This window comes from Artibeus jamaicensis, unplaced genomic scaffold, assembly GCF_021234435.1.
Source record: "Artibeus jamaicensis isolate MK-2021 breed Jamaican fruit bat unplaced genomic scaffold, CSHL_Jam_final contig_3176, whole genome shotgun sequence".
Classification (NCBI taxonomy): domain Eukaryota; kingdom Metazoa; phylum Chordata; class Mammalia; order Chiroptera; family Phyllostomidae; genus Artibeus; species Artibeus jamaicensis.
Window position 1 is genome coordinate 3,456,321 of NW_026521740.1, and position 12,864 is coordinate 3,469,184.

Sequence of the window (12,864 nt, forward strand, 5' to 3'; positions counted from 1 at the left end):
ACTGCAATTTATTGCCTCTCTGAATTGTGCAATGTCTTCTTTCCTTTTTGTTCTACAAACAGAGTCTCACTGCTCTTTTAGAGTTACTAGAGGTGCTACTGGTTCACCATGATCTCAGCTGTCATTTCAATGAGGACAGGCTTGTAGAGTGTGGAAAAAAGGTTTGATCAAAATCAGATGACCTAGACGATGTCTCTGCCTTGATTTAATGATTTGGGAAGCCACACAGCCTTCCTAGGTCTCAGTTTCCTCATATATAGGGGCTTAAGTATGTACCTAATGTAGAACCATGAGACATGATTGTTGTTCATGTAAATCATAATGTTGCGCCCCGTGTTTCTGTGGGTAGTCCTGATCAGAACGGCTACCTGCTCTATTGTGCAGAGTGAGAATCAGCATAAAGCTGTCATTATTTACAGAAAAGAAACTTCTCCATCTTTAACCTTGCTTCTAATTTAGCACAGCTTCAGGGCAACCTTAATACCTCAAAAGATGGTAGAAAGGTAGATTAGCTCTCCTGGAAACCTAGTAAGGGCAAGGAGATATTATTTACATTTTCCAGGTAAAGGAAGTGGTAGTGATAGCCTTTCTGAAGAGAAGAGCTGTCTATAAAGCTCACCACTTTCAAGAACACTGTCATCCGAGGTCTTGCTAAGATAGCGTTTTTCTCATTTTGTAACCAGGTAACTTCACTTGGAAATGCTCATGTATTTGGATGAATCTCATCCAAATAATGTCTAGTGTGAGAAGACAGACACAAAAGAAATGCTGTGTATTTCTTTTGTGAAGAAATACTCTAAGTTGAAGTTCAAAAACATAAATCAGTGGTGGTGGAAGTTATAACAGTGGTTATTTGGGGGAATGGCTGGGGGAGGGGAGGTTTGACTGAGAAGAGGCATGAGGAAGCTTCTGGGCCTGGCAGTGAACTAGACCTTGATCTGGATGGTGATCACATGTGCAAAATCATTTACTTTCTGTGTGTATGTTTTACCTCAAAGTTTATTTTGAGAAAGCTCCATATTATTAACTTTAATGACAGTGGGAAGTACTGATCTCATCCCAGGTCCCTTTAGAGAACTTTATAGTTTCTTTCAAGCCACAGAAGAACGGAAATTGGCAAATTTGGAGGCACGTTGTAAGAGAGTCTTCCTCTCAAGGGACTAACTGCCTTCATTTGACTCTATGATAGCAGAATTTCTTACGTTCTATTTATTTTTCTTTAAATTCAATTTCTCGTTTACATTCTGTTCTCTTTACTCTTGCTGGATTTTAAAAAGATGATGACTAAATAATTTAACAAATATTTTTAGCCTTGACTATTATTACCTTACTGCTGATTATTTTTTAAAGGAACTATTATCTGAGTAAAAGCAAAATCTTTTTTGCACCAACTAAGGTCATTTCTACTCTCAAATTCTATTACTCTCAGATTTTTAAGTAGTGGTAGATACATTTAAACATAGAAAGTTCAGAAATTCTGTAATTCCTTTTTAAACTTTTACTCTTAACAGCATTCCACATTCAAAGACATGCCTTTAGCAGTTTGTTTTTATCTTTTTCGTATGTATCTTTTTGGTGTGTACCATCTATCTGTTAGGAGCACAGCACGGTGATAATGAGAACATTTCTCTTGGCATTGCTTTCAAAGGTCAGCCACCCTTGGTTGGTTCACTCTCAGGCCATTCCCACTTTCATTTCCACCGAAAAGCCTGCTACTCGTCTTGGTGGTCCCAGTTAAGCCTCCCTCTCCCTGGGAGCCAGAGGTACCAGCTCGGTTCTGGGCGGCTGTGCTTTTGCCTTTGTTCCGGAGCCTCCCCCCTGGCTGGCATCACTGACCATGATCCAGTCTGCTTCCCCAGCCTGCCTGTCCGTGACCCCCCGGCCCTTACGGGATGAGTCACAGCCCCAGGTTAAAGCCCATCTCAGGGTAAGAGGCCGATCTCTGGAGGCAGACAGACCTGACTTCTGTTCCAAATTCTGTCCTCTACTTGGTGTGTCACTTGAGGAAGATATTTATTCTTGACTCAGTCACATAATTTAACCAGTGAATATTTATTTACTGGTTATAAATATGCGTACACACACACACACACACACACACACACACACACACTCTATCCCTGATACTGCCTTAGATGCCTAGTCTCTGGGAATCTTTGTTTCCTTATCTCCAAAATGAGACTAATAGTGGTACTTATCTCAGAGCTATTGTGAAAATTAGCATGAGCTAATAATAATTCAGGTGAAGTGATTAACACAGTGCCTGACGCACAGGAAATACCCAATAAATTCTGCTGTTAATAAAGTGCTCACTGATTTCCCCTTTCAGGAGAGAATGAAACTCAGGGTGGGTCAGTGACTAACTCAGTGTTGGAGCACGCTCAGCAGACCTTTCCCACCGAGAGCCACGGGATGCCTGGTTCTGCATTGTGCCGCTCTCGTCCCCTCCCCCAGGAGGTCAGAGGAAAAAAATGGATGAGCTAGAACATGCATCTTCAATTGTCGTAAATACATCTAAGTCCTTTAACTATACTTTCAATTCTCAGACAAAATTGTATTATTAGAAATAGTGAAATAGTTTGGCTTCAGTGATTTAAAAATAAAGTACGGGGAACTTCCTATCTTTTTATTCCCAAATTTGCTATTTTACGTTGGCAGTACACAATACTAATCCCAGGATGGGGTGTGTGTGTGTGTGTGTGTGTGTGTGTGTGTGTTTGGAGAAGAGTTCACTCTCTCCTCTGCATGGTGTCACAGGAACTGGGGATGAGAACTTCCTGCTGCCATTCTGAAACTGGACTACTGTCTAGCCTCTTGCAGGATGTTGAATACAACTACCTTGTTGGGTCTGTCACATGCTAAAAAGTATTGAAATAGCAGTGTGATAACCTGTAAATATTCTCGTAGTAATAAAATACTGGGAATTTAAAGTATCGGTAAAGGGAGATTTCCAAGGGAAAGATGCACAGTTCCGAAATACATCTTCCAAAACTTCTTTGAGCAGAAATCTTTATTGTTGACAAAGACCAGTGCTCCCTGAGCCCTCTCTGTGGCTGACAACCTCTCCTTTGTGAATCTCCCAAACCCCATTTGGCCACCACGCTAGTTAATGCCGCATTTTAACAAATGAGACCTGTATTCTAGAATAGGGTTAGTTTTGCAGAAAAGTTGCCAAGATAGCAGAGCATTCTCATCTACCCTTGACTTAGTCTTTCCTATTCTTCATCTCCTACCAGTAGGATGCATTTGTTACAAGCCTTGGTGCATTACTATTAACTGAATTCTTCCATTTACCATGATGTTACTAGTTTTCCTGAAATATCCTTTTTGTTCCAGATTCCATGCAAGATACCACATCACACTTATTTATCGTGTCTTCGTAGCCTTTTCTGGTCTGTAACAGTTTCTCATACTTTCCTTGTTTGTATTGGTCTGGACAGTTTGAGGTGGATTTGGTCAGGCAATTCGTAAATGTCCCGCAGTTTGGTTTTGTCTGATGTTTCTCTCATGGTTTCACTGGAGCAAAAGGTTTTGGAGTACGATTCTCATCACAGCCTCTCAAGGGCAGATGCTATCAACATGACCTATTACCGAGGACCTTAATCAAGATCGCTTCGCTGTGGCAGTGTGTGTTAGGTCTTTGCACTGCAAAGTCACTCCTCCCCCCTTTGGAAGGAAGTCATCATGGGTAGCCCACATTTAAGAAGTGAGGAGTAAGCTCCACCTCCTTGAAAAGGAGTTTTTGTATAAATTATTTGTAATTTCTTCTGTATAGATTTATCTGTTCTTCCACATTTATGTATTCAATATTTATATCAGTGTGGATATTGCATATTTCTCTTATACTTTAGATTATCATCTAATACATGACTTATGTTGTTGCTCAAATTGTTTCAGCTTTAGTCTTCGGGACTCTTTCAGCTGTTTCCTTGGTGGCTGTGATATACTTCTGTCAGTACGTTTTTTGAGCACTGGCTTACTTTCCAGCCCTATAAGATGCTCCAGGCTCATCTAGTATTTCCCTTGCCCCAGCTTGGGAAGCAGCCACTTCCATGAAGAGATTGGAGTCTTCTTACTGGAGAGTGCTGTTAGAACCCAAGACCTGAGTGCTCCGTGTGCTTACAGGGGTGTTGTTGGTCCTGGGTCTTCTGAGCAAACAGAGCTAAGAAATACATGTGTGTCTGCTGAGCCAATGTACACATTGTCTGTCTATCTATCTATCTATCTATCTGACCTCTTTATATGTCTGGCCAAACAAAAGTTCCTTGTGCTGTTTCCAGCTCTGATCTAGTAGCACATGGCTTACTCTGGCTTCCCCCTTGCTTACCTGTAACCTTTCTTTCCAGGAGTGAGAAAGCCTGGCTCCCAATTTCACTGCTCATTTGTTCCATTCCAATGTACAGGTATAGCGGTTTCAGAATTGCTAGCTCACATCCCCATGTACTGACTCGCATTTTGATTTTTCTGTTCTTTCTCTCTTCCCGTCCACTAGAGATTTGATCCAACCTAGTGGGAGCGCTTATGGGCAAGAGAGTAAGAATCCTTTATAAACAACTCAAGACAAGGAGAACCCCCTGACTTCCTTAGAAACGTTATTCAGTCTCATCTGAGGTGGCTCATGGAGAATCAGTCGACTCTTGTCTCCTTGGTTTTGTGCCCAGAATTTGTCTATATGTCCCTGTGTATGACAACACACTTCCAAAGTCGTTGTGCCATTGAGAGAGAAGCCCCACATGAATGTAGGAAATAACATATCATGCCAAAGCGCTATCCTAATGTCTCTTTGCCATATGTTCTGTGGCCTTTAAAGGGACAAGTGGCAGAATTACAATAGAAACAAAAACTTTACTCCAAATTTAAAATGCAATGATAAGCTGCATTTTATGTAAGCATGATAAATCACAAAGACACAAATAGCCTAGAAATGATTCTTGAAGAAAATAAAGGTGGATTTCACTCATCAACTGCCTCACTCAGTCTCTCCATCATCACCTTCTTCACTGAGGAAATTATTTGATTCTTGTTTTTCTTTGTTTCTTTTTGTTTTCAAGAGAAAAAGCCACTATCCTTGAATGGTTTGGGTTCAGAGCAGAGTTTTTGTGGAGTGTCAGGGAATGGGATGTGTGGTTTGAGAGAAAATGAGAACTAGGATGTGTGTCTGTAGCTACAAAGATGAATTGGAGGTGGAGACTGAACTTTCTATGTTTGTAGTAGTCAGCCCTTTTATATTTCACAACATCAAAAATGTTCAAAACTGAGCCCTTCAGCATAAATTCTCATGAAGAAGAAACACCACGTTCTTAGTTCCTCCCCGGGTTTCCCCCTAGTTTAAGGAGGGCAGTTGGACAGGAGTGGAAGTGAAATAAATCAGGATTTTACTTCTTTACTCTGGCTCCGCTTCAAAATCAGTCCATTGCACCTGCCTCTCTGCCTGCCGCACTGTGGCCAACTCGGGCAGGGTAAAGTGGGTGAGGAGCCGTACACAGGAGAATTTGCATTTCTCCCAGAAATTCGAGTAGGCTTCACTAGTGGGAAGGGTGGAATGCATCGATCTTGTTTGGAAGGAGCACGCATAAGGATTTAGGTGTTGACATGTACTGATTGTCTTCTTTCTTTCGGCTAAAGATTTTCCTGCTTCTTGGTATGCCAAGTAATTTTTTATTGAAATTTAGACATTTTTGTATCGTGTGATGAGACTCTAAATGTTATCGAATCTTTTGCTTTAACTCTCTTTGTCTGGCATCTCTCCAGCAAGTTGAAGCGAGGGGTGCTACCTCATTACTGCCAGGTGGAAAGGAAAATCCAGGTTCCCCGCTCATCTTCCATTGCTACCTGGTGGTGGAAATGGGCATGGTGGTAACTCCTTGATACTATCAAGCCCCATAAGATTTTCAGATCCCCACCTGGTCTCCAGTGACACCACAGTGGGTGGGCACGGTCTTGTTTCCACTGGGAAGTGGCCTAATCGCCCCAATATTTGGGGGAGGAGGGAGAGAGACACCTTATTACTGCCAGGCACAGTTGGAAGTCCAAACTCCCACATGGGCTGCACCGACACTGTAGAGGATGCTTCGTCACCAGCTGGCAGGCATGAGGGTCCTGGCTTCCTCCTTGATCTTTTCTGACATCACTCTGGGTGGTGGAGCTGCTCGTTAGAGGTTCACGAGGGTAGAACTCCATAGTCTCCCCACTCCGCCTTCGCTGGCAGGGATGGTAGTAGTTTCTTCTGTGGTGATTGGCTGGAGTAGAGCAGTTATTTATAGGTTTCCTATCTTAGTAGGCCGTTCCTTTCCCAACCCTTCGGCTTTGGTTGAGGTTGTTTTGGTCTCTGAACGTTGGTGTTTCTCCAACTATAAGTCTGATATATACGAGACAAGAAGAAAAGCCAAGCTCTCCCCTCCATGTTGTTTTCTGGGTCCTGAGATCCCGGGCTGATCTGCCTTGTTTTCACCTGGCAGAGTCTTCTTACGTTGGTTTTATATGTAACACCCAGGCTTTTTATGTTGTATTTAATAGGAGGAGGAGTTAAAAATAAGTCTGTTCCATTTTTCTGCAAAAAGTCCTTGCCATTCCATTTTTGTTTTGTTTTTGTTTTTTGCAATATGTTGTTAGGAAACTTTTGAAAATGAAACAAGTGTACCATTCATCACCACCTGTCCACCACCTAGACTGAACACTTAACATTGTGCTGTATTTTACTTTGTTGTGTACAGGGTGGGGCAAAAGTAGGTCTGCAGTTGTTTGTATGGGAAATAATACAATAATTAATAAATAATAGTGCAAGAATAAACTGTGTTTTCAGACTCACAACTGTAAACCGACTTTTGCCCCACCCTATATTTATCTGTCTGTCCTATCTATCCATCCATTTATTATTTTAAAAGGATTTCAGTACACTTTACCCCTAAACACATCAGCATGAACATTATAATTAGACTTCACTACTTACAGGTTTTTAAAAGGGAAATTTTACATAACCTGAAGTGTGTGATACCAGAATTACCACCCGATGGGCTTTGTACAGCCCATCCCGTACTGAGATCGTCTCTGTCCCCCGAGAAGTTCCTCATGCCTCTTCTCAGTTCTTACTGCCACCTCACTCCCAAGAAGCCATTACTGTTCTGCTTTCCTTTCTTTCTTCTTCTTCTTTGTTATTTGGGGAGGGGAGAAGTGTTGGCCATAAATTTATTCTGTCACTTTTAGAACTACATATAAATAGAACCACACAGTATCCACGTTTTTGCATGTTGCTATTTTCCCCAGCACATGTTTTTGACATGCACACATATAGTTGTGTGTATCAATGGCTCTTTTGTTTGAATTGCTAGGTGCTTTTTCACTGCAGAAGTAACACTGTAGTTTATCCAATATGGGCTGCTTCCAGTTTTTTGCCATTAAAAGTTGATAGTTAGGAAACTATCGACTATCAACACTGATTCCTCGTCACCATATCTTCCTTCTGCTTTGAACATAGTGGAAGGTGACATAGGTTTTGTGCCTCTTTTCTGATTAATAACATGACTTAGGTGCCTAAAGATATGTTCTGTCCCATACAGTACCCACATTTTCCACACATTTCTTCTTGGTAGTGACAGTTGTCATTTATTTCAGACTGAAAACTTTTTGTAATAGAAGCACAAGGTAGTTTAAGCATTGTGGAAATTAGAATCTAGCTTCTTGGCACTAAATTTGAATTGGTGAAGCAGAAACCATAACTATAATATTTATTACTGAGAATGCCAAACTAGCCTATCGGGAAACATCCTAGTTCAGAAATACTTAGGGTACTTTATTTCTGCACAAAATATTGGTGTGCTTGTTGCACACAGATTCAGCTGTTTCAATGACCCACATTTTTTGTCCCTCCCTATTAAGTAAGTCCCTCGCTGCTCCTCTGTTTCCACAAAATGATTATCTAAGGGGATTGTAATTTCTTGTTGATTTATACTGATTGATATCAGAGAAGTTCAGGAAATGGGCAAAATAAACTTTACGTGAGATTCCATTTAAAGTGGGTATGCGCACTATTAACAGTGCAGGAAGAAATAGATGTGGTTGTTCTTCAAACTGGTGTCACAGCTTTTCTCTGACTTTCTTTTTCTTCATACAGTTGATGGACTGGACAAAGCTTCTATAGCAAACTCAGATGGCCCAGCCGCAGGTTCCCAAACACCTCCTTTCAAGAGAAAAGGGAAACTCTCTACCATTGGCAAAATCTTTAAGCCTTGGAAATGGAGGAAGAAGAAGACCAGTGACAAATTTAGAGAAACCTCAGCAGGTATGAATCTCATAACTTTGTTAGTAGAGGAGATAAATTATTAAATTGGTCAAAAGGTAAAAAGAAGTGTGACTTGCAGGGTTTTTTCTGGAAAAAAATGCATATTTTAAATGAAATTATTTCATTTAAGGATGAAACAACTTTGAATTCTGATTTGCCTTTTTCTAATTGTTTTGGCTTTCTAACTTAGTCTTGTAAATATATATTTGTAAATTTATGTAAAAAGCTGATGTGTCAGGAGGGGGAGGTAAACTGGTAGAAATTACAAGTAGAAATGTTATTTGCCAGTATTGTAGCTGTAAGAATCCATTTAGACACACACACACACAACACAACACACACACAGCTATATCTATCTACTTAGTTCCAGCAGTACAATCCTGTCTGTTAACTTAAAAATTTTTAATGTCTTTTTTTAAATGTATTTATTTGTGGGCAAAATCTTAACAGGTGTATGAAAAAAAATGTTGCTCTATTTATTGTTCCATTTTAAATTTCCATCATGTCTTTAGGACTGGTCTCTGTCCTCAGGTGCCAAACCCCAGTGGTGCCAAAATTTTCTGTTATTTTATTTTGTGGATTAGTTAAACCTTAAGAATGATATCATTTAGTGCCCTTCATATGGACTCATGGAGGAAGATGGGCTTAAATCTCAGGCCAGAATTAAGCCTAACTCAAGTCCAGTACCAGGGGTATTTTGTTACTATATCTTAAGCTCAGCTTTTTTCATGCTTATAGTCCAAAACAGTCACTTCATCAGAATTCCTCATTGCCCCACAGTCTAAGGTTGTCCCTGTGTGTGCGGGGTCACAGAGCATGTCTCATGGTCTGAGCCAAGTTAAGAGCTAGCCATGAGTTCTTCAGCTATGAAAGAAGATTAAAAAATTCACAAGTAGCACAAGGGCATGAAACACAGACACCAGGCTTTCCTAAAGAAATGGTTTAGGATGCATTTGCAGCCATATATTTTCTTTGAGCATTTAATATATTTTTTAAAAAAATTTGGTAACTATATCTGGGATTTGTTTAGAAATAATCCTGGAAAATGGGTGAGTAGAGATAAAAGAAGATTGGCCACAAGTTGGTAATTGTTTAAGCCGAGTGATGGGTACATGAGGTTCATTATTCTCATCTGTTGTAGATACTGGGAAATTTCCTGAATAAAAAGATAGAAACAGCCCTGGCTGGTGTGGCTCAGTGACTGAGCGCCGGCCTGCGAATCAAAGGGTTGCTGGTTCCATTTCCAGTCAGGGCACATTCTTGGGTTGTGGGCCAGGACCCGGTAGTGGGGGTGTGAGAGGCAACCGCACGTTGATGTTTTTCTCCCTCCCTGTTTCCCTCCCTTCCCCTCTTTAAAAAACAAGTAAATAAAATCTTTAAAAATTAAAAAAAAGATAGAAACAAAAAAGAGACTTGACTTAGAGAGCAATAATGGTTACTGACTCTTTAGTTCCTAACTGGCTTCTTGGAGGAAGAGACAGTAGGAAGTAAGTAGTGAACAGAACGCTGTGCTGAGTGAGGACCTCTGGGTTCTAGCAGTGTCTTTGCCACCAAGGTGCTGCATGACCTTGAGCAAGTCAGATCAGAGTTCCATGAGTTGAGTTCTAAGGGGTTTCAATTCCAGATTCTGTTGTCGGTCCTTCACTCCTTCCACACCCTGGCTGAGCACTGTTCTCCCATGCTCTTCAGTTACGAAAGGAACTACAGTGACCTTCTGAAGTGCTCCCCTCCTGGTTTCTGAAGCACTGGGGCAATATGGCTCTTCTTGTTACCGTGACTACCCAAGATGGAAGTGGGGCACCGGATAGCAGTTCGATTCCCAGTCAAGCCACACGCCTGGGTTGTAGGCCAGGTCCCCAGTGGGAGGCGTGTGAGAGGCAACCACATACTGATGTTTCTCTCCCTCTCTTTCTCCTTCCTTTCCCTTCTCTCTAAAAATAAATGAAATATTTTTAAAATATATTTTAAAGCATTTAAAGAATATTCACAAAGGATTTTATATAAGTTTAGCTCCAAGTAGTTCTGGGTGGATACTATACCCGAGTTCCTAAAGACTACATTGAAAACTACATTAAAAACCTGAAAAAGTCATTAGTGACTCATTGTTTTTTTAAATCAGATTGTGAAAGAATAAAAACAAGCCACATAAGTGTGTTAACAATTCTTTGTGAATTTGCCTCCTACATTTACTTGCATGATTTTTTTAAACCCACATGATTACTGATGTTTTACTTGAATTTTATAAGAGGTTATCAAATGTCTCATTATAAAGTATTTTCTCATCACCTTAAATGTATGTTTATTTTAAGGCTTAAATTCCTGCTGAGCTTTGGAATGTGTAAGTAAGGCCTAAAATAAAGGGCAGCACAAAAGGATAGGTCGCAATTTTTCCCACATTGAGGGAAGATGTCACAGAGGAAAATCAATGTGGTTGGAAATAACCAAGACAAAGGTGTTTTCTTCTTTTAGTAAATTTTGTCAGAAACAGGGAAATCTAGCTGTTTGGATATGGCCAAGGTCATGTGCTGTCTGGCAAACTATAAAGTATACCTTAGGCAACACCCACAATATCTTGGGATAGGAAAGAAGATGAAATTCCTTCCAAGAAAAGTAATTTTTCTGTGTTTTTCCTTCTCTGAAAGTCCTGGCTTTTAAACACACAGATGTGAATCTTTCCATGTTCCTCTGCACGGTGATTAATACCACTTTTGCTAAGTCTGGATTTCCACTGGAGGAATTTTTCATTGGCAGAATTTAGTTTGTCTCTAATATTCATCCATTCCAGCCCCTACATTTGCCGTTACTGATGAGTTCTTCCTCGATTTACAAAAGGCGTCATTGTACTGGTTGCCTTTGACTTTTCTTGCTGCCTTTTGCCCCCCATTCCCCTCCTCATCTCCCCTGAATCTTTGAGAGGAGTTTGCTGCACGTCTTGGCCCTTCTCATTCTTCGAATGTGTCCTTCCCCATCACACCCTCTGTTCTCAGCACCCACATCCCTCAGACCCAGGTTCTGGGTGAGGCTCAGGCACGTCTACTGAAGCACCTGCTGGGCAGCACCCGCCCGAGGACTGCATGTCAACACGAAATCCATTCACATGGCCTGCATGTATCTACACTGAACATAGTGTATGTGCCGGGCACAGTGCTAGAGCTGGGTAGTCTGCAGCAAGTCATCGAGCAAGGTCTCTGCTCTCAGGAAGCCTTCATTCTAGAGAGGAAAGCTACTGATGGATGCTATGAATAAGCATGGAGAGTGAGGGGTGAGGGCGTAGAAAAGTACTATGTACAAGCATGTTCCAAACCAAAACAGATCCTTTGCCAGCCAATCCCAGGTATCCTGTGATTGCAGACACGGCTTTGTGTAGCATCCAGACTTTGAACCATGGAGTCCTTTGACTTTCCCCTGCTTATTACCATCTTCCTATCGGCGAGTTCCAAAAACCATTTGTTTCCTCCTTGAGAGGGCCTCTGACGTCAGCCTTTCCTCCCCATCCCCATTGTCTTGGCTTCCTCACTCTCTGTCTCAATTGTTGCAGGTAGCCTTTTTGCTGTATCTAAGTGTTAGTTGGCTATAGAATGCTAGAAAAGTCAGGGAGGGGCTGGGTTCAGAGAGCAAGCCCACGAGAGGAACCTGACCCAGCTGGTGAGACTGACAGAGAAGGTTCGGGACAGCACTGTCAGGAACCCTGGAGTAAGCAAGGTAACACTTTTCCAAGTTTCAGGCCAGCCACCAGGGCCCCCATCCTTTGTGGGGTTTTTGAGGAACTAGAGGATGGAGCTGGTAACTAGGCCAGGAAGTCACCAAAGGATTCAGGACAGAAACTCCCTGTAGAAAGTGAACAGCCCTGGAAGCAGCCTCGCAGACCCCACGCTCAGGGCTGGGAGCTCCCGGTATTGGGATGACCCAGCCCAGGATCCGGGAGGGAGGAGTGAGCAGAGGTTGTGTGCACTGGGGGACACAGGTAGGCAGGGCGCCCATCTCTCCCCTCCCCCCAGAGATCCTCCTGACACCACCGCAAGGTGGCTTCCCACAGGTGGAACTTGGGTCCTGTCACCTCCAACTCAGAAAGTGTGACCGACCATACCTTGTTTCCTGAATGAATTCCAGGTTCATCAGCTCTCCTTGGAGTAACCAGACTGACCTTTCCTGTCCTATCTTTGTTCGTCACAGCCTTGGACACACAGAGTCACTCACTGAGCATGCTTGAGCCTGCTTGTCCCCAGACCCTTCGTTTTGCTCCTCCCTCTTCCTCTCAGCACCTTCTTCCCACAGCCTGGCCTGCGGGAAAGACTACCATCTATGCGAGGGTCATAACATGCCTCTTCTTTCTGAAGCTGTTGGCCCGGATTCTGCCCCAGCTGGGCAGGAAGCTCCCCTCCTTTGCCAGCACTGCTGTTGTGACGTAAATATTGTGACTTCTTTCCCCGTTTATGTGCCTGCTCTTGATTTACGGTGTCAAGTATTGAAGGACAGAGACTGTTGCACACAGCTTTGCCCCACTTCAGGTGCTTTGTATAATTTAGGCCTGGGGTGCACACTTAAATGTGTCTTGAATTGCGTATTTAGTGACCATCCACTGTAAC

The 12,864-nt window shown here is 42.1% G+C and overlaps 1 protein-coding gene across 4 annotated transcripts in view; it reads left to right on the top strand.

Annotated features, from left to right (window-relative positions):
• Positions 1-12,864, top strand: part of PHACTR2 (phosphatase and actin regulator 2) — a 217,621-nt gene that overhangs the window by 136,937 nt on the left and 67,820 nt on the right. For all 4 annotated transcript variants that reach the window (XM_053663428.1, XM_053663427.1, XM_053663429.1 and 1 more), the window contains one exon: positions 8,111-8,278. In XM_053663428.1, the coding sequence (XP_053519403.1) occupies positions 8,111-8,278 (168 nt within the window). The remainder of the gene's footprint in view (positions 1-8,110; positions 8,279-12,864) is intronic.